The 27852-nt window shown below is 38.5% G+C and overlaps 1 protein-coding gene across 6 annotated transcripts in view; it reads left to right on the top strand.

The window, feature by feature from the left end:
- Positions 1 to 7280: 7280 nt before the first annotated feature.
- The window catches only part of LOC103722523 (uncharacterized), a 50332-nt gene continuing 29760 nt past the window's right edge, over positions 7281 to 27852 (top strand). For 4 of the 6 annotated variants that reach the window (XR_015967364.2, XR_015967365.2, XR_015967366.2 and 1 more), the window contains exon 1: positions 7282 to 7964. Coding sequence is in view for 2 of the 6 variants with exons in the window: in XM_088701296.2 (XP_088557422.2) it covers positions 7546 to 7964; positions 18417 to 18501 (504 nt within the window). In the remaining 4 variants the exon portion in view is untranslated. Of the gene's footprint in view, positions 7965 to 18416; positions 27675 to 27852 lie in introns of those variants that run through there. The other 2 variants (XM_088701296.2, XM_039125914.3) reach the window with 2 other exon arrangements.

Here is a 27852-nt window from a genome sequence, read left to right on the forward strand (position 1 = left end):
AAGGAGGTCTAGTTTTGCACTGCCAGTTAGTTTTGGCTGGGGAACCACCCTCTCCTCTTCCCTGTTAATTTCTCTGGCCCTTTGCCGTTTTGAGGTCCTTCTACTAACAGACGGCGACTATTGAATGGGTTGTTTCGTTTGATCATGGGCAACAATCCTCCATAGCCTGCTTGAAGACTTGCTCTTGGCAGGTAAAAGTGGGTCATATTCATGCAATGCCATAGTGTGCTCGGTGGCCAATTCCTTCTACTAGAGAATATTCGATACAGGCAGACAAGTTTTATTCATACCCTCTCACCTGTGGAGAAGCTCTACCAACGTGGCAACTCCTTCCACGTGTGAGTACGTCACACCAACACCACCTAAGTACCGGTAGATTAGATGGCGACTTCAAACGCAAACTGATTATTGATATATAATTATATGAAAAGCTTGCTGATATTTGCACTTAATTGAAATAGTTTTAAAAATAAATACCACGGGAAGATTAGAAAGACATGCTTGGAATGAGGCGTCAGGGAATACTGCCTCGAACAAATTCGTACTCTCGTGCATAAATTTCAGATTTCGATCTTCTCTATCTAATGAATGAGGAGTCCGTTTGGAAATCGTCCGCCCTGCACCCACCCCCCGAGTATATGATTCAACAGGAATCACACAAGGGTAGATTGATAGAAACCTCTGGTAAAATACCCATTAGTACCCATAACCCAGCAGATAAAGTACATCCATTTTAGGGATTGGCGACTTACCCATTCAGTGACTTTGGCAAACGATCATCTCCAAGGTGCAATGCAACTAGCTTTGCCCGAATCCTCCAATCATGACTGCAATTACCCAGAGATCTGAACCAGAGGACTCCATCAGCTGCTCGTAAATGAAGATTACGGAGAGAAGGAAATGAATGAAGCTGAACTTGCATAGGCCTGATCTGTGTTCTATATATATAGACTTCTAGATCTGGGACCTTCTATAAACTCGATCGATCTAGGTTACCTCCAAAGAGGCCTGTAGCAACCTCAATGGCCATCTCATAAAGGCCTTGCCTATGCTGGTGCCTCATGAAGGCTTGGGCCCTGTTTGGGGAGCTGTGGGTAGTAGAGCTATTGGAAGTAGAGCTGTCGGAAGTAGAGCTGTTATAAAAAGTTGTTTGCTGTTTGGTAACTACATTTGTAAAGTGCTGTGACACTTCAACATATGTTTGGTAAACAAACTGAGAAAATACTTTTGTATGACAAAATTACCATAAAGGACATTGCATAGTATTATACAACAGAACATAATAAAACATAACATATATTAATACATAAATATACGATATAGTATAATATTATTGTAATATAAAATAATATTATTATAATATAGCATAATAGTAATATAATTATTAGAGTAAATTAATTTTTGATAATATAACATAATATTAAATTATTTGAAATAACATATTAATGTATTATGATGTAATGTAATATAATATAATATTTATAGTATAATACAATAATAAAGGTATAAAATATTATAATTATTAGTAAAAAATAATTTTTCATAATATAACATAATATTAAATTATTTAAAAAAACATATTAATGTGTTATGATATAACGTATTATGATATTATATTTATAGTATAATACAATAATAAAGACATAAAATATTATATTTATTAGTATAAATTAATTTTTCATAATATAACATAATATTAAATTATTTAAAATAACATATTAATGTATTATGATGTAATGTAATATAATATAATATTTATAGTATAATACAATAATAAAGGTATAAAATATTATAATTATTAGTAAAAATTAATATTATAATATAACATAATATTAAATTATTTAAAATAACATATTAATGTATTATGATATAACGTATTATGATATTATATTTATAGTATAGTACAATAATAAAGGTATAAAATATTATAATTATTAGTATAAATTAATTTTCCATAATATAATATAATATTAAATTATTTAAAATAACATATTAATGTATTATGATGTAATGTAATATAATATAATATTTATAGTATAATACAATAATAAAGGTATAAAATATTATAATTATTAGTATAAATTAATTTCCCATAATATAACATACTATTAAATTATTTAACATAACATATTAATGTAATGATATAACGTATTATAATATTATATTTATAGAATAATACAATAATAAAGGTATAAAATATTATAATTATTAGTATAAATTAATTTTTCATAATATAACATAATATTAAATTATTTAAAATAACATATTAATGTATTATGGTGTAATGTAATATAATATTATATTTATAGTATAATACAATCATAAGGGTATAAAATGTTTTAATTATTAGTATAAATTAATTTTTCATCATCCGAATGACCATTTATCTCTCTAACAATTTTTCTTACGGAAGGAAGTTTGACGGCTAGGGTTCTTGGCTCCAACAGATTTTTAAGTTTATAAAGGGACAAACTATGTAATTATTATATTTTAATATGGGCATTTTTGTCAAAAATACAGCTTTCCGATAAAGCTGAAAATAGCATTTTCGGAAAGCTCCAAATTGGAGTTTTTTCCTAAAAGCTGTTTTCAGCTTTCCGCAAAAGCTGAAACAGCTTTTTAGAAATTTTACCAAACACTATTTTTTATCTAAAAGTATTTTTGGAGGGCCAGAAAGTGCTTTTTGGCCCTCCAAAAGCTCCCCCAAACAAGGCCTTGATACCATGCGCATTAAAACTTTGGAACACTTTGATTATAGTGCCCGAGTCAGCCAAATTCAATTTTGAAATTTAAATATGGGTTAGGATAGCATTGAAAAACCTTTTCAAAATCTCGAACATTTAAATTACAGGTGCGAGAAATAAATCTGGTTGGGCGTGTGGCCAAAAAGGTTAACCTCATGATACATTCACGCCACGAACGCCACACCATGACATGCACGCATAGCATGCCATGCCACGTACACGGCAAGAGCCACCGAGCCAAGCGATTGCACATGCCTGCATGTAATCCCAAACTCACAAGGCCCAACTAGGCCTCAAACTCATGAACTTAATAAATGCAACTCTACTTTCATTTAAATATTCAATGAAAGATTATTAAGTATGAGAGTTACAATTTAAACCTTTTAAAAATATAAAAATTAAACATTTTCTAACAATCCTTTAGAAAAAGGTTTGAATTGTTGCAACCACTAAAATCATAAAAAAAAGAAGAAGAAATTTTAGACAATTTATGCTATGCAATGGTGAGGTGTCCAATGGATTTGAATAACACTTAGCACTGATTGTATTTATTTGAAGGAGTCGTAATGCATTAGACCTTGAACTAGACCCTAGTTTTAGATCTTTAAATATCACAACTGTGCAAATCAACTGCTCTTAATATGGTTAGCACATATCAAAAGCCTGGTGCTTAGTACATTGAATTTTCGTAAGAATTAGTTGGGGTTAGCCTAAACTCCTGGTCATGGCCTTCACAATGTTTCTTATATAAGTGAGCGCTTCAAGTGTACTTGTGACCTAAGACCCTACAAACCTTTTGCCTTAAACTCATTAAAAGTATACTCAAGCTTTCATTAATTTTGTCACTGATATGAATACTTATCATGGGGATGGCAACGGATGTTTTTCAAAAGCTATGCTCGGGTATGATCACTCGATCAAATTCTTTCTACCATATTAAACCTCTTCATAGTCGGTGACCATATGATTGGCTTAAGCCCCATCCTCCCCAACAAATCTAGGACTCTGAGATAAACTTGTAGATTATTGATCTAAAAATATGACTTGACATATTCGAAGAAAATTGTATTATTTTTTCTATGTTATCTTTCATATTTACGACAAAGCCAGATATGCTAGTTCATCTTTTATTGGAACTCTTTTGAATAGATAATTCCATTACGGTCTTATTTTCACAATGAACTGATATAGCTGGAACCAGTTTTGGTACCAAATGAAGCTCTAATAAAAGATTTTTAATCCACTCTGTCTCTCTATAGGTGGTATCTAGACCTGCTCAAATATCAGGCGCTCGCTCAAGCCTGATGTATGTTAGATGCGCCTACACCTAGTTTTTCAACTCAATAGGTTGGATTGGACCAGATATTTGAGCCCATCCTTTAAGCAAGCCGGGCTTGGGTTTTCATTAACCGCTCCCGAGCCCAGCTATTTAAATTAGTAAATATACTACAAATACACACACACACACATAATATTCCTTAAGTACCTTTAGAGTTTTACAATTGTACATTCCTAACCTAACCCATAGATCCCTAACCATGTTAGAGGCTTCTAATTCATTACATCGCTGATTAAGAAAAAGAGGCGAGGGCATCTAGGTTTAGTGCCTCCTCCTCTTCACCTCCTTGCCTTAACTGGGCAATCTCCTATCCCACTAGTATAGCCTCCACCCTTTAATCGTACAATCTCCTACCGGCCATTGGCTTCTCGCCTCTTTGCTTTCTCTCAACTCAGACATCATGTGCCCTCTTGAAGCATCGGTGAAGCTCCCACAAATCCCTAGATCAAACAGCTCAGACAGCAGATCCAAGTGCACAACTGGCGATTCCTATGAGAAGAGGATAGAAAATAGGGAGGAAGGTAGGTGAGGAGATGGAAAGGGGTGGAAAGGTGATGCCTTTGGGGATATCTTGAAGGAAAGGAGGTAGCATGGAGGAGAGAAAGGGAGGTTTGAAGGGGATGGGGAAGAGGATATAAGGTTTTTCTTTGGATCCCGAGGTCTAACCCAAAAGCTTGAAGCTTGATAAATAGCGAACTTGGGCTTGGGAAGTAGTCTTGAAGGCCAAGCTAGGCTAAGCTTGAGCTTGACAAAATGATGCGGTACCTTAGGCTAACTTTTATCCAAACCCAGCCCAACTCACTTAATAAGCAGGTCTAGTAGTATCTAAAGCAATTAGCTTGGCCTCCAGATGCTCCAAGATATAATTATTTGCTCGGAAGATCTTTAAGCTATGGTAGTACAACCAAGAACAATAACTAGTGGTTGATTTGATATTCAAAATTAATGATACTTGTTTATCTTTTGAGTTGTTCTGTCTAATCGACTCAAGATCTTTGGCATTCATCCAAACCTAATGTGAAAAATTAAATATCTTCTTGAGGATTCATAGAGAATAATTCTAATCTAGTTCATTGCCTATTAGAATGAGAAAGTACTCTAGTAGGATCCTCACAGTTAGAAAAATATTGTAGTCAATTTGATAATAATTGACTAACATTACTTCTTTGGTCCAAACTAAGGAATCAATTAGATATGATGCAAAATGAATCTTATTCTATTCTTGATCAAAGATTTCTATATAAAAAATACAAATCGAAGTTTGAAGAAGGAGGAGCCATCGACTTACAACAGATAGAGGAGGATTTATTCAATCACATATTTTGCTTTTCTTTTAGCACAAGTTGAAAGAGTGGGTATGATTGGTGGAGAGGAAGTAATAAATTGGGGCTTGTGAGGACTAATTTTACTAGCTTCTAAAATCCAATTGGGTCTTTGTAAGGTTGATCATTATGAGTGTTGCCATAATTCTATTTAGAAGTCCAATGGCAAAAAGGAGGAGATTCATTAGCTTGTTATATTGTATGAATAGGTGAAATGGAGGAATCTAAAAAAATTATTCAAAAGGTTCTAGAATGAATTCATAGAGGTTACTTTGAGAATTTAGAAGTCCGATGATTTGATAGAGCAAAGAGCGATCGAAGATTTCTTAAGATAAACTCTTTCAAGAGCAATCCAATGGGATTGATTTAGATCGTAGGAGTTTTCAATTTCAATGGGCTCACCTAAGTTCTTCTTAGGCTTTACTAGGTTCTTAGGAGCATGACCATCTACATTTTAGTTTTTCATGGCCTTCAGCTCTGCTACTTTGGTTAGAATTAGGCTAGGGTCAAAAAGACAGTGAGAGAAAATATGGAAGAAGTAGCATAGAGGCTAGCACCATTCTTAGAGGGTCTTTAATTGTCAGCTAGAGTGGTGTACTGGCAGAGTAGTGAAGAAACTTGCTAAACCATATGTGGAAGGATTTCCTAATGAGATTGTTGGAGAAGGTAAAGTGGGGGGTTGATCTAGCAGCATAACACAGACTGGTGACTTGATCGAAGAGGATGACAATTTTGGTAATGAAAATAGTAGTCAAGTTAGCTACGGCCCAAATGGTATGGAGAACACATTGTAGAGCATGAGGGGAATAGAAAATATGATACCAATGATGATCATGGTGACAATAAGGATGCATGAACACTCAAGAAGAATGGTGAGGGTGTAAGGGGTGAGAAATGGTGAGCAAAGAGTTGAAAAGAGGTGCATCAGAATAAAACGAGACAATGTGGGGAAGAGGGAGGAGGGGTGGGGGGCATGGGGCAAATAATATGAAGTGATAGAGGAGAGGAGGTTATGGACAAGGTGGTTGGGGCAAGAGAGCAAAAGGGGACGTAAAGAAGGGGGTGAGAGGGAGAAGGATGGTGGAGGCGAGAGAGGGGGTGACATGTTGGCGGCTAAGAGGAGTGCGGATAAGCTGGAAGGAGTAAAGATCCAAGTATCTAGATCCATCAAAATGAATAAGCTCTAAATCTCTATACAAACTTGATTAATAATGGAATTTAAGTTCACATTCGAGTTTTTTTGAGACTTAATTTTAGCACATATTTTAGTAAGCCAACTAGCTGGGTTAACAATTGATAAAACTAAAAGGACTCTTATCACAATAGTATGTGGCAGATTACAATGTGAAAGGAGTATGACATGGAGAGTGAATGATTGATTTTTTTTAAAAAAAATCCAATCACTTTTGAAGCAGCTTTTAATTTCTATTTATATTTAGTCACGTTGAAACAAAATCAAAATCTAGATGTTGGTTGGAATTTTGAAACCAAAATAGTAATAAAAGAAAGTTAATGAGAGTATGCATGAGAAAAAAGTACCAATCCAAGTACGGAAAAAAAATTAATACAAATTATGTAGTCAATATATATATATATATATATATATATATATATATATATATATATATATCTATATATCTATATTCAAACTATATAGTTTGTTTTCAACATTTGGGTCATTAGGTTTTCCAATTCGAACACAGCTAAATCCAAGTTCTATCCAATAATCAGATCTCATATATACTTGATTTTTTTTAGATAAGCTTATCAAAAACATACTTTGGAGGTATTGCAGGAGAGGAGAAAAAATTGGCCCCAAAGGGGAGGTTGGTGGTGACGGCTGTGCACTTGCATGTTTATTGTCTGCTTCAGGCATCTCACATCTAACCGTATCTAATCTAGGCCGATCAGTCCGTCCCCATGGAACCTGAATTTAGTCTAGCAATCTACTGTTCCCAAGATTCTGTGCTTTTATGGAGATAAAAGGATCTTCAATTTAACTGCTTGATGCTACAATATAGAAAAATGTAAAAAAAAATCGAACGAGCGCGGATGAAATTAGCTACCGTGACGCTTTAACACGTTTATAGCTTCCAACGGCAACTTGGAGTTCCGTTTCTTGGCGAGCGGATTGAACTCGATGACGGGCTCGTTTGGAGGCGGCGGGAGGGGCCGCGGCACGTGCGGATGGAGCGTGTTCGACGGCGTGCGAGCCTTCCCTCCCACCCCGGAAGCCCTCATGGCCGAGATCGACGCCGCGATCGCTGCCTCCGAGTACGTCCACGCCACTGCCCTCCTCTCCTCCTCCTCGGAGGAGGAGCCGGAGAAGGAGAAGGGGCTGGACACCGCCGCCCCCGTCCATGACGCGCGTCTGGCCGACGAGGCTTACAAGGCGGCGTGCGCCGCCCTGGCCGCCGGGAGGCCGGACGCCGCCATCCAGTCGCTCCGGCTAGCCCTAGCCAGATGCCCGCCGGACAAGTCCTCCGCCCTCGACAAACTCCGGTCTCTCCTCTCTATCGCCTCCTCTCAACTCCAGAAGCAGCAGCAGCATCTCCAGAGGTTTATTTCTCTCCTCGCTTCTTATTTCTACCATATATCGAATCCCATACGTTTTAGATCGGAATTATCACTTGTTTATAAATCTTGATCAAGAATCTCGTCTCTATTTATTAATTATTATTGTGCCTTTTATAGCTATTTTTTTGGTCAGTCAGAACGATCGGTAGATGAGAATTGGTGCTGTATATGACTGCTGGGTATGACTGAAAGTAGGGTTCTTGATGGGGTTATGACGAGGAAAGTTATGTGGGTATTGGTGAACCAAATTGGGCTGAAAGACGTGTGTTAATGTTTGATGATCTTTTCTCTTATAACTGTTTATTTGCAGCTTGTCTCTTTATGATCTACCATTTTCTGCAAATGACTTCAGGAACTCCATATTTGGTGGATGGCCTTTGTAGATTCAATTCTGCTCATCCAAGAAAGTGTTAAAAGTAACATTTTTTTTTCCTTTTTGTATTTTAATGTGCCTAGCGGAACTGACACATGCTTTCTAATTGGACTTTATTTCGGACTCCGCTCTTACTATTGGACTTTGGGGAACAACAATAGTGATCTCGTTAATTATTGCCTTACTGGATTTGAAAGTTCATGTGTAGCCCGGGGACTTTTGCGAGTCAGTTGTGATGGTTTACTGAACAATAGATCATTTAATGATGAATGTTTACTGGCCTGAAAATGCCGATTCCTTCTTACAGCAGAATTATGCATGGAGAATGCTAGAGATGGCTTATATATTTGTTAACCCTTGTCTGGCTTCTTTCTTACTGCAGATCATAAGCCTGATCTTGCTTCTTCACATTATGAATGCAAGCTTAAAGCTAGCATATAGACAGTATTTGTTGAGATTGAAAAGAAGAATTGGGTGGAGGGGAATAAATGAAGCCACTTTGAAACAGACTAGTGCAAGGGGGAGATAGAGATGGTTGTGCTAGTGGGGTGTCGCCAGATCTCTCCACTTATTACACTTGTTAATGTTGTAGACTTTGGTAGTATCTAGGGAAGCAAAGGAAATCCACCATTAAACTATAAGGAGAAGGGTGACCGGGAGAGGCTTCAGGAAAGTGCTGCCAGAAACAACTTGATAATGCCTTTCTAGTGGAGTATTTATTCTTGGAATGCATGAATGCCAACAGATGTTCAACCTGACCTCAAGTTGATGTGAAAAGGCTTCTAGTTATGTTACTATTGTATGCCATGCACCTGGGTCCGGAACAACAAGCCTGTCGAGCTTATCAGTATAAGTCTGGAATTTTCATTTTGTAGTAGATAGGTAATTTGTCCTGTTAACTGCTCCATAAAACACTTAGAAGGAAAACATTAGTGTGGCTCTCGAAACGAAGTAGGACTATAAACTATTGGAAGCAAGAAAGCAATATATTGATAACTACTTGAGAATGAATTTATGACATATTCAGGAACAACATGAAGTCAAACTTAGAAGTCATGTTCAGAAGCTATGTGATCCAATTTTGCTGTAGTTTATGTCAAAACTAGGTTTAGTTGTTTTTTCTTTTTGAAGTTAAATTGCTAGTCTCATTTGGTCTTAGAGATCTTGGATTTATGTCCCTAGGGATAATTTATGCGTTTCTTATTTTCTTCTAGTTTTTATATCAATTTTAAGGGTTATTTTTCTAGTGGTTTCTTGAGCCCTGATGTAAGTAGGACTATCATCTGAAGATCTTACTTTCAGGTCTAGTTGGGTTAGAGAAGTTTTTGACTCATCAAAGTTGCAACTTGGAAAGAGTTCAATGGTTTTCTATGAGGTCCTAGTGAATTATGAATTTACTATTTTTCTATTATAAGGAAAGTAAATAGCCTTTGTAAATTGCAGTTTTATATAGATTAGGAGTTCTGTTTTGAATCAAACTGTGTAAGTTAGAGACTTAGGTTTATTTTAAGAAGGTTAGGAGTCTTCGTTGATAAGAAACATTATTTAGGGTTGTTTGAGTGCCTATAACTATAGGAATGCAGGGATTGATGAATTATATATGATTTATGGATTTTATTGAATGAAGTGGCTGTTTCGTGGAGAATTTACCCTTTAGTGCTCTCTTTTCTCTCCATGTTTCTTCTACCTCTTTACTATATTCTCTCTTGTTCTCTGTTCTCCCACTTTTACCCTTGTTCTCATTGTTTTAGCTGTAACATAAGAAAAAACATTCAGATCTGAATTATGTTTTTGCACATATCAATTTTATTTGCAGCCTAACTGCATCAAAGTCTTAGGTGTGGCTGGATTATTAATTCATTACTTGGGATCTAGTGTAGTCATAACATTCAAGGGCCATATGCAGCGACTCTAGGTCTATTTCAATCTTTTACTATATGATTAAGAAGTATCTCATTGGGGATTCACAGGGGTTTAGTGATATTTGGGTTTAGTCCTTGTTGCATAGCCCATTGCCTAGGGACCTTTGTGAGAGAGAATTACCTTAATATGATGCCTCTTTTGAAAGTATCAAACACACCTCATTGGAAAGTCATATATGTCTTTTAAATAACTTTCATGTGAATTCAGTTTTATTCTTAGGATTAGCTTGGTTGATATTTAATTCATGGAGAAAAAAATATTACCAATGCTTTATGCTTCTAGTGTAGAGTTTTCTTTTCTATAACTTAACCATTATGCCCTTTAAAACAAAAGGGCATTCGTTTAACTTTATTTTAAATCCTTAAGTTAATATCTCTTTTCCTCCTCCTTCCCTCCCTCCCTCCAATTGATTACAGTAGTGGTTGTGATGGGAGTAGTCACCATTGCCATTAATGGCTATGGAGACTGTGGCTAGATGCAATGGAAATGGTTGGAGGAGAGACTGAGATAGTGTTTAGTTGCGGAGTAAATTTTGGAAAGAATATCTTTGGTGCTGCTAGAGGGATAGATATGTTTTGCTAGTGCGAACTCCAAGTCTGGACCATCCTTCGTCTCTACGGACTCTATTTGTTTGGAGAGGAAAATAAAAATAGAGAGATATGTGAGTGACATAGCTTAGTAAGTAAATATATCAAGCATAAGTTTTTGCATGAATTGATGCATTATATAGAGAAACTAACAATTATTATAAGATAGAATATTTCATAGTATCATATGATAAAGTAAGTCAATAATGCATGTATAAATCATCAATATGTTATAAACATGGTTTCAAGTGTATAGCATAAATAAAATCATAAATCACTTACCATTTAACTATATCATTGATCAAATTACTTCTCTGAGACTAAATGCTAAGGTCACTATTATACTCGTGATTGAGCTGTAATTGATAAAATACCAACTACTATTATCCGTTGGTAGTAGAGTCATATGACAACTACTATTATCCACTGGTAGGATCGTATGCCAACTACAATTACCTGCTGGCATGTCATATGCCAACTACTATTCTCTGTTGGCAAGGCCGTATGCCAACTACTATTATTCCCTGGCAGGATCATATGGAACTAGCTCCGAATGCCGATCTACCCTACTTTCAGGGCCATACATAACGCTATCTGAGAGCATTTTGCCATAGTTCTTAAAATAATTTTTCTTAAGTTATATTTTCTTAAATCATATTTTCTTGAATAATATATGAATAAAATACTAAATGGCTTTATAGAGTTTATAGTCCATAAATAAGTGTTTAACAGTAAAATAATTATAAAATTATTATTTTTAACAAAAATATAAATTTCATAAATATGGAGTTCATAGTTCATAAGCAAGTCATTAATATTAAAATATTCATTGAACCATCATTTTGCAATAAGCCATGAGTTTTATAATATCATATGCTTGATCCTTAATTTTAAGAAAATACGATATCATTAACATTTAATATTACTTTTGTATTCTCATATAAATCACAAGTATGGAAAATATGTGAAAATTTGAAAACTAGTAAGAAGTGTTAGGGATACTTACAAGTTTGAAAAACTAGTAAGGAGCATAAGATTTACTTATCTCTTCCGCTTCATGCCATCAAATTTTACTTGGCAAATCTATTAAACCTATTTAAAATATTAAAAGCGAAATTAATTTTTATTTAATGGTTTGAATGGAATAATAAGGAATAGAGACGATTAGCCGGATGATAATGTTCAAATTTCAATGGTTCTAGGTGGGTCAGGCCTAGGTGACCCAAACAATGAATCATAGGGCGTGAACTCGATCAGGGTCAATGTCATTCAACAGGGTTCATCATCAGTGAATTTTAGGAGCACTTTACAAAGCTAGAGCGATTAGTTCGGTAGGCGGCCCGGGCACCAGCGCAGCTCAGAGCCTTTTTGGAGGGGTCATCTCGGATCCACAGAAAAGATGGATGGAACCCTATACCAGGGTTAGAGAGAAACAAGGAAATGAGAGAGAAAGAAGAGAGAGAAAGCAAGAGAGAAAGAGGGGGATGGGTTCTCTCTTTCCTCTTCTTCTTTTCTTTGGCAGAATAGAGGAAGGGAGGGGGGCTCCGGCTAGTGTTGTGGTGGTCCGGCGAGGTGGCAGCCGGAAGCGGTGGCGGGCAGTGGAGAGCGGCCGGTGGCGGCAGTCGGCCGGCTAGATTCAGCCCAAAACAGGGCCGAAGGGTTCCTTGGCTCGGTTGTCCTTGAATCTCTGCCCGCTCACTGGTGGTTGGGGGTCCGACTTCGGCCAGGGGCCAATGCAGGGAAGAGGTTAAGGCCCTCAGTGATGAACACCGGCAGCGGTGATGGTTGGAAAGAAGGAAAAAGAGGCAAAACATGGCAAAATAGGGGATTCTTATTTTGATCGATTTTTGGCCGATTTTGCGGCCGACGACCGTGATTTTGGGTCATGAGAAAAAGAACAAGAAAAGAAAAAGAAAAGAAAGATCAGACTGTTACCTTAGCTCTGGAGGCGTCAGCGACCCCGTTTTCCGGCGAGCAGCATAGTGACGGGCAACTATGAACTCAACAGGAAAAAAAGGAGAGGGAAGGAGGAGGTATTGCTTGAGGTGGAGGGCTATGGAGGTGGGGGCTCTCTTATGGAGGAGCCCTAGGGTCCTCACAACCCGAGACTCCAATTTCTGATCGATATCACCGGAGAGGAGGAAGACTCTTGGTAGTCTACAGAACCATCCCGAACCATCCGGTTGGGGGTGTCGCGATCCATACCGGCGGTAGATCGGGACTGTTCCGGGAAGAAAACTGAGATGCATTGCTGGAGAGAGAGAAGGAGAAGGAAAGAGAAGAAAAGAGAGAGCGAGCGGGGGAGGGGGAGGGAGAGGGAGAGGGAGGGAGGGTGGCGGAGGCTGGTGTTTTTTTTTTTTTTAAATTTTGCAATAATTAAGTGAAGTCGGCAAATCGTTTGCCGACTTTACTTAAGAAATGCAAAATTTTTTAGTGGGCGGATCCTTGTTTCGAATGAAATAGGGATCCGGCTACGGCCTCCGCATTCCCTGTTTGCCGGCCTTCTTCTCTCTCCCTCCCTCTCCCTTCTCTCTTTTTCTCTCTTCTGTTCTCCTCTCCTCCGTCTCCTCTGCTGTGTTGGCTTGGCACGACATGATGTGGGCTCATACCGACTCGTGCCACTGGACAACCTGTATGGTGTGCGGTACTGGCACAGTAGACCGTGCCTGGTATGCTGGACAAATGTGTGATTCGCCCCCCTTTTAGGCCGAGCTTGGGCCGGTCAAATGGACCGGGTCCAAGCTTTCACAACAAGAATCAAAGTCAAAACCTCTGATTGCTAAGCTGAGGGGTGTGACCATGATGGCAACCCAGTTCACTAGCATTTTATACTTATTCTAATGGTAGGGCAAAGCTTTGGTCTACCACAGGAATGTTGCTTGCAGCTTCTTGTGGTTAAAGGTGCAGATGTCTTGCAATGAAATTCTTTTAATAATTAGCAGGTCTGCGCCTCCTCTTCCTATGCCCCCTTCTTTACTTTGTTTTTGTTTTTTCATTTAATTTTCTCAATTTTATTATCATTTTTTTTACTTTTTTGGTTCTTTATTTTGTTGCCAATGAAATACTTTGGTTTATTCCTAAAATCCCTCTAGGATCTATATGACATAGCAGGGGACAAATGATTGTGGAAATAGATTGCAGAATGCAGAGTTAGCAGCAAAGGTTTTAAAAACTTGCCGCCTAATTGTCCGTTAGGGTGGACGGGCCTTTGGGATTGATTGCATACATTTGACCCTCCTCGAACCTGGTAATGGCTGGAGTCTTGTGCACAAGGCTATCTTTTACAAGGGTGGGCCTTAGTGCAACTGTAAGGTTGCTCTATTGTAATCTGGAGATCATGGGTTCGAAACATGAAAATAGGATCTTTGCACGTGGGGATAAGGTTTCCATTTGATCCTCCCTAGACTTGGCAATGGCGGCCCCTTTAGGCCTTTAGAATTGGCTTGCTTTATCATAGGGTTATTTTTTGCATTCATGGTTCACCATACTAGGGTATGTTGTCCTATATTGAGCATTGCCATACCATACTGGTATTGAAACGATACTAGGTATGACTAGTGTATCAAGCAAGGTGAGGATGATAGTGTTCTTTCGAGTGATTAACACAACTATTGAGGGAATATCAAATTAATAAAACAGTAATTTACATTGTTAAGGGTATGTAGCTCAATCGTGGCATACACTCAAAATTACTTGAAATATATTTCATTGATTGTATGAATTAGTCTAACCTTAAGATGCAGTAAAGCGTGGATTGAGTCGACCCCAACTTAAGTGGAGTCGACCCTGGCACACCTTGGAACCATCTGGCACACCTCTGCAAAAATGGCACAGATGAACAGCAAGTGGAGTCGACCCCATGTATCTTTGAGTCGACCCCAGGAGAGGAGCCGACCCCAAAGAACCTTGAGCCGACCCCAGTTTCAAGCCTCAAGAAAACAACTCTCTGGAATTTACTGAGAGGGCCGACCCCAAGTTTCCTTGAGCTGACCCCAGATGGAGCCGACCCCAGGAACACTTGAGTCGACCCCAAAGGAGCCGACCTCAACTGCACATGAGTCGACCCCAAGGATATGTGCTCAAAAACCACGTCTCTGGAATCCCTGAGAGGGTCGACCCCAATGGAGCTTGAGTCGACCCCAGTGAAAACAGTCGAAAATGCAAGGTTCTATGGTTCCTGAGAAGGCCGACTCCACTGTAGCAGGGGTCGACCCCAGTGAAGTTTGAGTCGACCCCAGTGTGAGTTGGGTCGACCCCAAGTCCAATAAACAGTAAATTGAGTCAACCCCAGCACGGACAAGGGCATAACGGCTAGTTCTGCAGAAGTGCTTTTTGACCTCCCAACGGCTAGTAACGGCTAGTTTTTCAAATCTAACCAATGGAGAGTGACCAATAGAGGTGGGGAAGTATTTAAAGTGACACTGTTCATCAGAGGAAGGATCTTTTGCCAAGAAATCAATAGCATATTAAAGAGAAAGCAAGTCCAAGTGCTCTTCATTAAGGTTCTTCATTCAAGTCTCAAAAAGGAGGTGGTTGAGCAATCTGAGTGTGCATTCAACAGCTCCACCAACCCATTGTGAAGTGAAGTGTTCGTCCGATTCCTGTCTAACTAAAAATATGCTAAACAGATCGTTGTTAGAATCGATGAACAAAGTTTAATTTAAATTCTACTCTTACCTTTCCTACTCGAAGAATAGCGGTTGTAAGAGGTCGATCCACAGGGAGGCGATTGGAGTTGCATAAAAATTAGAACATTCACTCGGATTCAAAATCGATTTTTGAATAACAAAAGAAAAATATTATGTCGGGGATGATGATAGATTCTCTAGTCTACCGGAGAATTATTTTTAATTGAAATTAACTAGAAGACATGTACTTAGATTTAAAGAGCATTTATATATTTAACTAATCAAAGAAAAGCTTTGGCATAAATTAAAATGGATGAAAACAATGCTAGGAATATTGAAGACTGGAACATCGATTGCATGAAAGAAATTTTAATGTGTTGCATAAAAAAGAAGAAAAATTACAGAATTTGAAGAACGGAAATTAAAAACAACAGAAATTAAAAACTTTAGTATAAATAAAACTCTTTATTAAAATAAAACTAGAAAAACCCAAAACAACATGCTCTCTATTTAAATTCCAACTACAAACAGCACATTGCTCTTAATTAAAATAAAACTAAAAAAATAAAACAAAAAACTAAAACTAAAAGAAAGAAAAAAAACACAATGCTCTGTTTTCAATGAAGTTGAAAACAGAGCACAACATTCTCTCTTCTCTCCAAAAGAGCTCCCCTGTTTCCTTGGACCCGCCGGACACCACCCTCTCCTCGCCGAGCTCCCCTTTCTCTCCCTTGGACCAGCCTATTTATAGGTTAAGTGAGATGCCGGAAGGGGCGGACTCGGAGGCGTGACTGCGGCACGATCCATGGACGTTGGCTGCTGGCTGGGGGCTGAGATTCCGGGAGGACGTGGATCCGTGGGTGCAGAGGCGGAAGAGGCCTGACGAATCCGGAAGGGGGAGAAGCGGAGCGCTAGGATTTGGGCGTTGAATTTGTGAGACGGGATGGCTGGGATTTGCTGCTTTTGAAACGGGCGGAAGAAATGGTCTTGAATCCGGGAGCTCCAACGGTTGGCTGGATCATGACGGAGGCTGAAGGCTGGCCGCGGGATCGACGGAAGGAGCCGGGAGCGTTGGGAGGAGCCTTCTTGGATGGCTGGAACGTTGATCACGGCTTGAACGCTGCTGCATCACGGAGGAGATTGATGATGGCGTGATCCGTGGACGGCTGGAAGATCGCTCGGGATTACGGGGACTGCGGAGGAGGGGGTCGATGATCGTTGGAGCTCGGATGCGGCGTCGGAGGCTGGGATTCCGGCTCGGGATTCCTTCTTTGGACCTTGGTTGAGAGGCGGGCTGGTGCGAGGAGCCGGACGCGATCGCTGGGAGCTTGGATCACGGCTTGAATAGGGAAGGAGGATAGCTGCGCTGGAAGGAGCTGGGAGACACCAAGTTCCATCCAATTAGTCATATAGAAAAAAAATAGTGTGATATGAAATTTGGCTTGTAGACGGGTCATCTATTCTGGCTGGAGGTCAAGTGCAATTCTTTCAAGTCATGGGTCACCCAGCACCTTATAGTTATGATATAGCCAATTTAGATTTGCCCAAAATTATTTTCCAAAAGCACAAAAGAAATGGACCCGATTCGAACCCAAATCCGACTCGGATCCGAACCCGACTCGGACCCGATTTGAAGTCAAATTTGTACTCAATGTGCATTTTATCTCTAATTTATACTAATCTATGTTAAACCCAAATATAATATTAATTCAGTGAATTTATCATTATCGGTTAACAATAACACTAATTTTAGTAACATGTAGGTCGCACTTTTGTGCTCTCATCATGAAGCAACCTTAGCAAAGAAGAGAAGAGGATCCTCAAAGCGATAACTATTTGTCTCCTCTCTTCTATTAGTGTAAAATTGTTATATTTGCTCTTCTACGAGTTTCAAACTCTTCCTTCTTTATTACTTTGTAAGGTTTGTTGGTGAGCCCGTAAAACCAACGGTGAAGGTTTAGTTGGTGAGCCCGTAAAACCAACGGTGAAGGTTTGTTGGTATGCCCGCAAAACCAACATAGGTTTTGGTGATCCTGAAAAACCAAAGTGTAAAGGTTTTTGGATTGTGAGCCCGAAAAACAATCCAACTGTAATCCGCGGAATTATAGTGAATTCCCAAGAGGACGCTTGGGGAGTGGATGTAGGTGCTTAGGAGAGCACCGAACACCTATACTTCGTGTGTGTTTGTATTGTGTATTGTTCTAACTTCACTACACGCACTCAATTAATATTAACTAAACCACTCACTCATCAATTGATTTAATTATAGGATTGAAAAATTTAGAAAAACCAATTCACCCCCCTCTTAGCTTGTCATCTTGGGCAACAAGTGGTATCAGAGCGAGGTGCTCTCATAGTATTGTTGATCTCATAATCAAGAGTCAAAGATCATGACAACCCAAGTAGGATGTTCTGTGAGCGAGGGGCAATCCACAAATAGACCTCCTCTGTTTAATGGTACTAATTACACATATTGGAAAGCTAGGATAAGGATATTCATTCAAGCTCTAGATTATGACCTGTGAAATATCATAACTAGAGGAACACACACCCACATTAGTATAGAGGGCACAATCATTCCTAAACTAGAAATGGATTGGAATGATAGTGATAGAAGACTAGCACAATTAAATGCTAAAGCAATTAATGTACTTTACTGCTCAATAGATGTAAATGAATTTAATAGAATATCTATATGCATGGAGGCGAAAGAAATTTGAGATAAACTAGAGGTCACATATGAAGGAACTAATCAGGTTAAAGAGTCAAAAATAAATATATTAGTACATAGGTATGAATTGTTTGAAATGGAATCCACAGAGTCCATAACTGAAATGTTCACTCGATTCACGGAAATCATAAATGGACTAAAGAGTTTAGGAAAGTCTTATACTAACTCTGAACTAGTGTGAAAAATTCTCAGGTTACCACCAAGAGTTTGGGAGGCCAAGGTAACTGCAATTCAAGAAGCAAAGGACCTCAATACACTACAATTGGAAGAACTCTAGGATCACTCATGACCCATGAAATGACCATGAAGCAAAATTCAGAAGCGGAGGTCAAGAAAAAGAAGACCATTGCCTTGAAGTCTACGACTCCAAAACAGGAAATTGAATCAGAGGAGTCTGATGATGAGGATGAATATGATGAAGGAATGGCTATGCTCGCAAGAAAATTCAGAAAATTTATGAGAGGGAAGAAGAAATTTCATAAAAGGAAACCCTTCCTCAAAGGTAGCTCGAGCAAGGAAAAGGGAAAGAACAAGGAAAAAGAAAAAGAAATGCCAATTTGCTATGAATGTAACAAGCCCGAGCATTTTAAGATAGACTGTCCGGAATTGAAATGGATGGCAAGAAAACTTAAAAAGAGGAACCTCATGGCTGAATGGAGTGAAAGTGAGGAGTCGAGTTCGGAAGAGGAAGATCAACTAGAGACGGTCCAAATCTGCTACATGGCCAATAACGATGAGGTAGATTCTGAATTTGAATGTGATTTTACAATAGAAGAATTACATGATGCATTTTAGAACTCATGGAAGAATACAAGAAGCTAATCAATAAAAATAAAGTTCTAAAAGATGAAAATCAATCTTTTATCAAATAAAAGCTGAAACTATCTAATGACTATAAAACATTAAGTAGGAAGTTCACTAATGAAACTAAAAGTCTAATTACTGAAAATTTCAAGCTAAAAGAAGATGCAGAAAAATACAAATCGTTAGTGAACAAGTTTACACTTAGCTCAACTAAATTAAATATGATTCTTGATAGTCAAAAAGCTGTATATGATAAAGTAGGGTTAGGATATAAAACAAATAGGAAGCAAAAATACTTAAAGAACATATTTGTGAAAGCCAAAAATGAAAATATAACTTGTCATTGCTGCAATAAAGTAGGACACGAAGCATATGAATGTAATTTCAGAAAGTTCAACCATAACAAATTGAGTGAAAAGAGTAAGCTAAAATTCAAGAAAATTTGGGTTCCAAAAGGAACATCAAGTACTAACCCTAAAGGACCCAACATAGTTTGGGTACCTAAAGTACATTCTTGATTTTGATTGCAGGAGTGTCTTACAGCAGCTAATAAGAGGGATAGACGATGGTATCTAGATAGCGGCTGTTCAAGACACATGACCGCTGACATAGAACAATTTGTCACTTTGGAATCTAAGGAGGGTGGAGTGGTAACCTATGGAGACAATGGAAAAGGACTTATCATTGGAAATGGTAAAATTTATATTACTCCATCCATTTTTATAGAAAATGTTTTATTAGTTAATGGTATGAAACACAACTTACTTAGCATAAGTCAATTTTGTGATAAAGGTTTTAAAGTCACATTTGAAGCCTCAATATGCATAATCATAAATCCTAAAGATAATAGCATTGTACTTGTGGGACATAGGCATGGAAACATTTATATGGTAGAACTTCATGACTTAGGCAAGAAAAATGGATTATGTTTAATCACTAATGAAGAAAGAAAAGTGAAACAAGTTGGCTTTGGTACCGTAGACTAGGACATGCTAGTATGGACTTAATATCAAAACTAGTCAAAAAGGATTTGATAAAAGATGTGCCAAAATTGATTTTTGAAAAAGACAAAATCTGTGGACCATGCTCATTAGGAAAGCAAACAAAATCATCTTTCAATTCAAAGAATGTAGTATCAACCACTAGGCCTTTTGAACTCATAAAAATGGATCTATTTGGGCCTACTAGAACTGCAAGTCTAAGAGGGAAAAAGTATGGACTAGTTATAGTAGATGATTTCTCAAGATATACATGGGTTTCATTTCTTGCACATAAGAATGAAGCATTTTTAGCATTCTTGAAGTATTATAAAAATATCATAACTGAAAAGAAGCTCACCTTAATTGCAATTCGAAGTGATCATGGAATTGAATTTGAAAATCAACACTTTGAAGAATTCTATAATGAAAATGGTATTTCTCATCAATTTTCAGCACCTAGACTGCCTCAACAAAATGGAGTTGTTGAAAGAAAAAATAGGATATTGGCAGAAATGGTACGTACGATGTTGTGTGAGTCAAATTTTCCAAAGTACTTTTGGGCTGAAGCCATAAATACTGCTTACCATATTTTAAATCGTGTTTTAATACATCCTATAACAAAGAAGACTCCCGATAAACTTTGGAAGAATAAGAAACCAATTGCTAAATATTTTAGAGTATTTGGGTGTAGATGTTTTATTTTAAACAATGGCAAGCAGGATCTAAGTAAATTTGATGCGAAGTCAGATGAAGGTATCTTCTTAGGATACTCTACTTCTAGCAGGGTATACATAGTATTCAACAAAAGAACTCTTGTAGTTGAAGAGTCAATTAATATTATTTTTGATGAGTCTGATAGTGAGTCTCCTAGGAGAGAAAGTACTTTTGATGATGATGCAAGAATTATTGAGTTTGAAAAATTGAATCTTAATGACGTGCCAAATCAAGAAAAGGAAGATGATCGTGTGCCACCATAATCTCAAGACTTGCTAAAGGAATGGAGGTACACATATGGACATCCCAAAGACTTAATCATTGGTGATCCATCTCAAGGGGTAAGAACTTGATCCTCTCTTAGAAATTTAAATGACTATCTTGCTTTTGTTTCACAAATAGAACCTAAGACTTATGAAGAAGCTGAGAATGACATAAATTGGATTAATGCTATGCAAGAAGAATTAAATCAATTTAAAAGAAGCAATGTATGGACATTAACTGAGAGACCAAAGCATAATTCTGTAATTGGAACAAAATGGGTTTTTAGAAATAAATTAGATGAAAATGGGGTAGTTATAAGAAATAAATCTAGACTTGTAGCTAAGGGATACAATCAAGAAGAAGGGATAGATTTTGAAGAAATATTTACTCCCGTGGCTAGATTAGAAGCTATTAGATTACTTCTAGCTTTTGCATGTTTCATGAATTTCAAATTATATCAAATGGATGTAAAAAGTGCCTTCTTAAATGGTTATATAGAGGAAGAAGTATATGTAGAGCAACCTTCTGATTTTGAGAATCATGAATTTTCTGATCATGTATTTAGATTACATAAGGCACTATATGGATTGAAACAAGCACCTAGGGCATGGTATGATCGACTAAGCAAATTTCTTTTAAAATTATGATTTTAGTAGAGAAAATGTAGATAAAACACTTTTTCTCAAAAGAAAAGATAAAAATTTGCTAGTAGTACAAATATATGTAGATGACATAATTTTCGGTGCCACTAATGATAGTCTTTGCAAAGAATTTGCTGAATTAATGCAAGGAGAATTCGAAATGAGTATGATGAGAGAACTAAATTTCTTTCTCGGATTACAAATCAAGCAAACTAAGGAAGGCATCTTTATTCATCAAACTAAGTATACAAAGAAAATACTAAAGAAGTTTGGAAATGAAAATCACACGGGAATAGGCACCCCAATGAACCCCACTAATAAACTAGACAAAAATGAAAAAGAAAAAAGTGTAGATATGAAACTCTATAGAGGCTTAATTGGATCTTTGCTTTACCTCACTGCTAGCAGGCCTGACATAGTATTTAGTGTGGAAATATGTGCTAGATACCAATCAGATCCTAAGGAGTCATATCTAAGTGCTGTCAAAAGAATTCTTAGATATCTGAGAGGAACCATAAACATAGGATTATGGTACTCTAGAGACTCTTGTCTAGACTTGCTTGCATATTCTGATGCAGATTTTGCTGGATGCAAATTAGATAGGAAGAGCACTAGTGGAACATGTCAATTCTTAGGGAATAACTTGGTATCATGGTTTAGTAAAAAGCAGAATTCAGTAGCATTGTCAACGGCTGAGGCTGAATACATAGCTGCCGGGAGTTGTGCTCAAGTACTATAGCTTAAGCAACAACTAGAGGACTTGGAATCAAACTAGACAACATTCTTATAAAGTGTGATAATAATAGTGCCATTAATCTTACCAAAAATCCGGTTCAACACTCTAAGGCCAAGCATATTGAAATAAGGTATCATTTCATTAGAGATCATGTGCAAAATGGGAATGTATGTATTGAGCATGTATGTACCAAGAAACAATTAGCTGACATATTCACAAAACCTTTAAGTGAAGATAGATTCTGCATGCTTAGAAGGGAACTAGGCATATGTGATCCCTTTGATTAAACAAAAAAAAATAAAAATGAAAGGAACAAGTTGTCTCATGATACTCTCCTCCCATTTTGAAAATTCCATGAAACATTAGTAAAATCATTTATTTATAGATTCCTTACTCATATATCAATGTCCCATAAAGATTTGGTAAGGATTAGAAAGGAGGAATTAAATTTTTTTTTTTTTTGGCCTGAACTGGGGCCGACCCGAGCCAGAATGGGGTCGACCCCTCCTTGAGTCGACCCATGAAAAATCTGGGGTCGACCCAAAGGCGTGACCCCGTTTTTAAAAGGGGACCCGTGAGCCATTTTAGGGCATTGTTTTCCTTTATTCTCTTCCTAAAACCCTATTTCCCACTTTCGAATCCCTTCCAATCATCTCCAAACAGTGGTAGATTGCTTTCCTAAGCTGTTAGATCAAGACTTAAGGAAGCACTTTGTGAAAATGGGATCCAAGCGAGCCGTTGCTAAGAGATCCGGGAGAGTCTCACGGCCAACCATTGTAGAGCCTCCACAAGGTGAGACACGTGTAGAGCCTCCTCCACTTCCTTCCCCTTCAGTTCAACTTGCTAAATATGCGGGGAGACCGGTAACCACGGGGAGAAGGATCCATTCTGAATTTTTGGATCAAAAAGGGTTTCGGTTGGGTGATTGGATCCGAAGGCAAGGATGTGAGTATCTTTGCTCCCTAGATTTAGTGACCTACCCGGGCTTAGTTCGTGAGTTCTATGCCTTTCTGAAAGTTGGTCCGGGAGGGCTTGTGTTTGAGGTCCGAGGAGTCCGAGGAGTACGTGTTTCAGAGGAAAGCCTAAGTGAGTTGCTTCATCTCCCCTGCGAAGGAGCCACACCAGAAAGACCAGAGAATAAGTTGAGGGCTCTATAGATAATTTTTGAGAGATGACTTTGACTATTCAGAAAACTTAGTAGCTAGCTCTCTATCAGCTGAGATGAGGTTATTGCACAACTTCATAGGTCAGATATTGTTTCCGAAGAGGGAAAGATTTGATCACATATCTGAGCGAGGCATGGTCATTATGGAGCATGTCATTCAGGGTATTCCCCTGAATCTTCCAGCTATGATGATCAGGCAGATGCAAGAGGCCATATGCAAATCGAGAGTTTCTTTGCCCTACGGTATGATACTCACTCTAATATTCAGGCAGCATGACATATGTGTGGAGGGAGAGAATCCAGGCATCTGCTGTTTACCGACACCTACACTGCACGGTCCTTAGTTCGCATGGGTTATGAGAAGGTGGACGGTCAGTGGGTGCGTGGAGGTGCAGGGATACATGCACTGGAGGGTGATGCACCAGAGATTGGAGACTCTATCCCTGAGCCTGAGATACCTGCGGATTATCCTACAGCACCTTCAGAGGCTGGACCTTCGTTATCGACACCTACGGGATGTACAGAGGAGTTTTGGAGTAGGATGACTGAGCTTGTGTTAGCTCAGGTGAGGACCCTCTCTGATGGCATGATGCGCAGGATGGACAGTATGACTGCTGAGATTAGAGGCCTCAGAGACCAGGTGACAGCATTAGGGAGAGAGGCTCATGGTCCATCTGTGCTCCGAGCAGCTGAGTCAGAGGTTTCGGCACAGAGTCACCCAACTCACCGAGGTCCACGACAGACTCAGTCCCATCAGGCCAGACCTCCCCTCGCCACTTATGCTAGGAGGATGAGGACTAGATCACAGCCCTTAGATTCCTCCTAGGCTCGATGATAGCACTACAGGAGTCCATCATGATTAGTGCCTAGGATTTATTTAGTTCTCATATGCATTTTACTTTATTGATGTACTTTGCACCTTAATTGAAGAACATTGTACTTTTTGAATTAGTGTACTACAATGTTTCATTTTGATCAATGAAATTTGGATTTCATCATTTATTGCTTCTACTTATCTATTGCTATACATTCTTTTGATGATAACAAAAGGGGGAGAAGTAAGAAAAGAAAGAAGCTACAATAGGGGGAGAAATAAGTTTGGAAATTATAGGAAGAGATAATATTCATTTAAGGGGGAGCAATATGTAACAATGAAAATTTTCAAAACAAAAAAGTCTGAATTTTCAATCAAAATTTCTGAATTTGGCACATACTTCTCATGCCTCGATACATAACCTGAAACTCTTGCTTTATCTCAAATTTTTTAAGTTTAATGTTTAATAAAATACAAAAGAAAGGTGGAGAAAATCAAAAGTTCAAATTGGCAATATTTGGATGAAAGAGGGAGAGTCTTTACTTTCAAATTTGAAAAGCTGAAATTCAGCAACTTAAGCTCTTTCTAAATCAAAACTCCTAAATTTAATATAAGTGTCAATTTGCTCGTGCTCAATGTTTTGTAATCATAAAAAGGAGGGAGATTGAGGATAATAGTGTTATTTCGATGATTAACACAACTATTGAAGGAATATCAAATTAATAAAACAGTAATTTTCATTGTTAAGAGTATGTAGCTTAATCGTGGCATACACTCAAAATTACTTAAAATATATTTCATTGATTGTATGAATTAGTCTAATTTTTGCAGAGGTGTGGATTGAGTCGACAACAACTTAAGTGGAGTCGATCCTGGCACACCTTGGAACCATCTGGCACACCTCTGCAAAAATGGCACAGATGAACAGTAAGTGGAGTCGACCCCATGTATCTTTGAGTCGACCCCAGGAGATGAGCCGACCCTAGAGAACCTTGAGCCGACCCCAGTTTCAAGCCTAAAAAAAACAACTCTCTGAAATTTACTGAGAGGGCCGACCCCAGGAACACTTGAGTCGACCCCAAAGGAGCCGACCCCAACTGCACATAAGTCGACCCCAAGGATATGTGCTCAAAAACCATGTCTCTGGAATCCCTGAGAGGGTCGACCCCAATGAAGCTTGAGTCGACCCCACTGTAGCTTGGGTCGACCCCAAGAAACGTTGAGTCAACCCCAGTGAAAACAGCCGAAAATGTAAGGTTCTGTGGTTCCTGAGAAGGCCAATCCCACTGTAGCTGGGGTCGACCCCAGTGAAGTTTGAGTCGACCCCAGTGTGAGTTGGGTCGACCCCAAGTCTAATGAATAGTAAGTTGAGTCGACCCCAGCACGGACAAGAGCATAACGGCTAGTTCTGCAGAAGTGCTTTTTGACCTCCCAACGGCTAGTAACGGCTAGTTTTTCAAATCTAACCAATGGGAAGTGACGAATAGAGGTGGGGAAGTATTTAAAGTGACACTATTCATCAGAGGAAGGATCTTTTGCCAAGAAATCAATAGCATATTCAAGAGAAAGCAAGTCCAAGTGCTCTTCATTAAGGTTCTTCATTCAAGTCTCAAAAAGGAGGTGGTTGAGCAATCTGAGTGTGCATTCAACAGCTCCACCAACCTATTGTGAAGTGAAGCAACCTTAGCAAAGAAGAGAAGAGGATCCTCAAAGCGATAACTATTTTTCTCCTCTCTTCTATTAGTGTAAAATTATTATATTTGCTTTTCTAGGAGTTTCAAACTCTTTCTTCTTTATTACTTTGTAAGGTTTGTTAGTGAGCTCGTAAAACCAACGGTGAAGGTTTGTTGGTGAGCCCGTAAAACAACGGTGAAGGTTTGTTGGTCAGCCCGCAAAACCAACATAGGTTTGTTGGTGATCCCGGAAAACCAAAGTGTAAAGGATTTTGGATTGTGAGCCCGGAAAACAATCCAACTGTAATCCGCGGGATTATAGTGAATTTCCAAGGGGACGCTTGGGGAGTGGACGTATGTGCTTAGGAGAGTACCGAACCACTATACTTCGTTTGTGTTTGTATTGTGTATTGTTCTAACTTCACTACACGCACTCAATTAATATTAACTAAACCACTCACTCATCAATTGATTTAATTAAAGGATTGAAAATTTTAGAAAAGCCAATTCACCCCCCCTCTTGGCTTGTCACTTTGGGCAACACAAGGAATCCTGAACCGGCCTGTACTGCAGGTTCAGCCTGTATCGACCTGTACGGCTAGTTCAGTCTGTACCGAACCGGTCCAGTCTCTGACCGGATTAATTCGGCCATAGAAAACGGTTTCGACCTCGAATCTGCAGGTACAAAGCCAAAGCGGACACAACTAGACTAGTTTCATTCAATTCGGCCAGGACTTGGTGCGAACCGGTTCAGGCTGTGGCATTTAATGTCACGGCGCGCTGCACGCGCACTGTCTGCGCACGCCTTTTTGGCCAGTTTGGCAACCGGTACCGGTTCGGCGACTGGTACCGATTCGGCGATCCTTGGTATCAAGTGTCAGTAAGCTAAACTGACCCTTCTCGACACTATACCAACACAACACCGATACAGATACTGAAACTTGTATTGCAAACCTTGGTCTCATTTTTTATTCTGTCATTTGTTGAGTAGGTTTTCCCTTCAGAGTGGTTTATGATGTTTGTATGCAATTTTTAATTGTAGGTCTTTTTGGGTAGGTGCAGGGAGGATGGGTCATTAAAACTTTGTTGTGGGTGCTGAGCAATGTTGCCTGCCCAGTTTATCCTTCAAATGTGTTGTGCCAATGGCACATGCTAATTCTACCCTATCTTTTCCTGTATTATTGTTTCACCTACTTCTGTTTCCTTCGTAGTAACAACATTTTCTAAATTATTGAGCAATGCTTGAATTATGAATTATCTTTTTCTTTTGCCCATTGGCCTGATGATTCTCTAAAGATGAATTTGCACAAAAAATGCCCTGAGTCTTTGGTTTTTCAACTCATGGCTGCTTTTTCATTTCTTTTTGCAGGAAAGAATTACAAGACGAATAGAGGAACTGTTTATCCTGTCTAAATGGTTTATTTTGGAGTATACTAGTTCATTATGCCCATGTTTGTAAATGAATGAACATGTTGAGCTCATAGATAGAGACATATTTGAAGCTGATACACATAATACAGATGATGCACATTTTGGCAATGAGGTCAGGGCACAATGGTCGTATAAGTCACAAATGGACTTTATATGAAAAATGTAATAGTGACTCACTGTTGCAAAGATGAAAAAAGGGAAATTTCTTGCAAAATTTCCTTCTATAAATTATTTTCTAAATGCTGGCAGGCGATGATGGCTCGATGCCTCATCTCTCCTTTACACATCTTTCCTAATCATTGGCAGGAAGTCTGGATGATCTGCACCAAGGCTTCACCTGGGCTAACTCTGCCCTTATAGGAGGCAGTCTTGTCTGGGTTGATGTTATTTTAGTATCTTTTTTTCT

Source organism: Phoenix dactylifera, chromosome 7 (genome assembly GCF_051530095.1).
Source record: "Phoenix dactylifera cultivar Ajwa chromosome 7, Ajwa_hap1_PhDact_Kaust_v1.1, whole genome shotgun sequence".
NCBI lineage: Eukaryota > Viridiplantae > Streptophyta > Magnoliopsida > Arecales > Arecaceae > Phoenix > Phoenix dactylifera.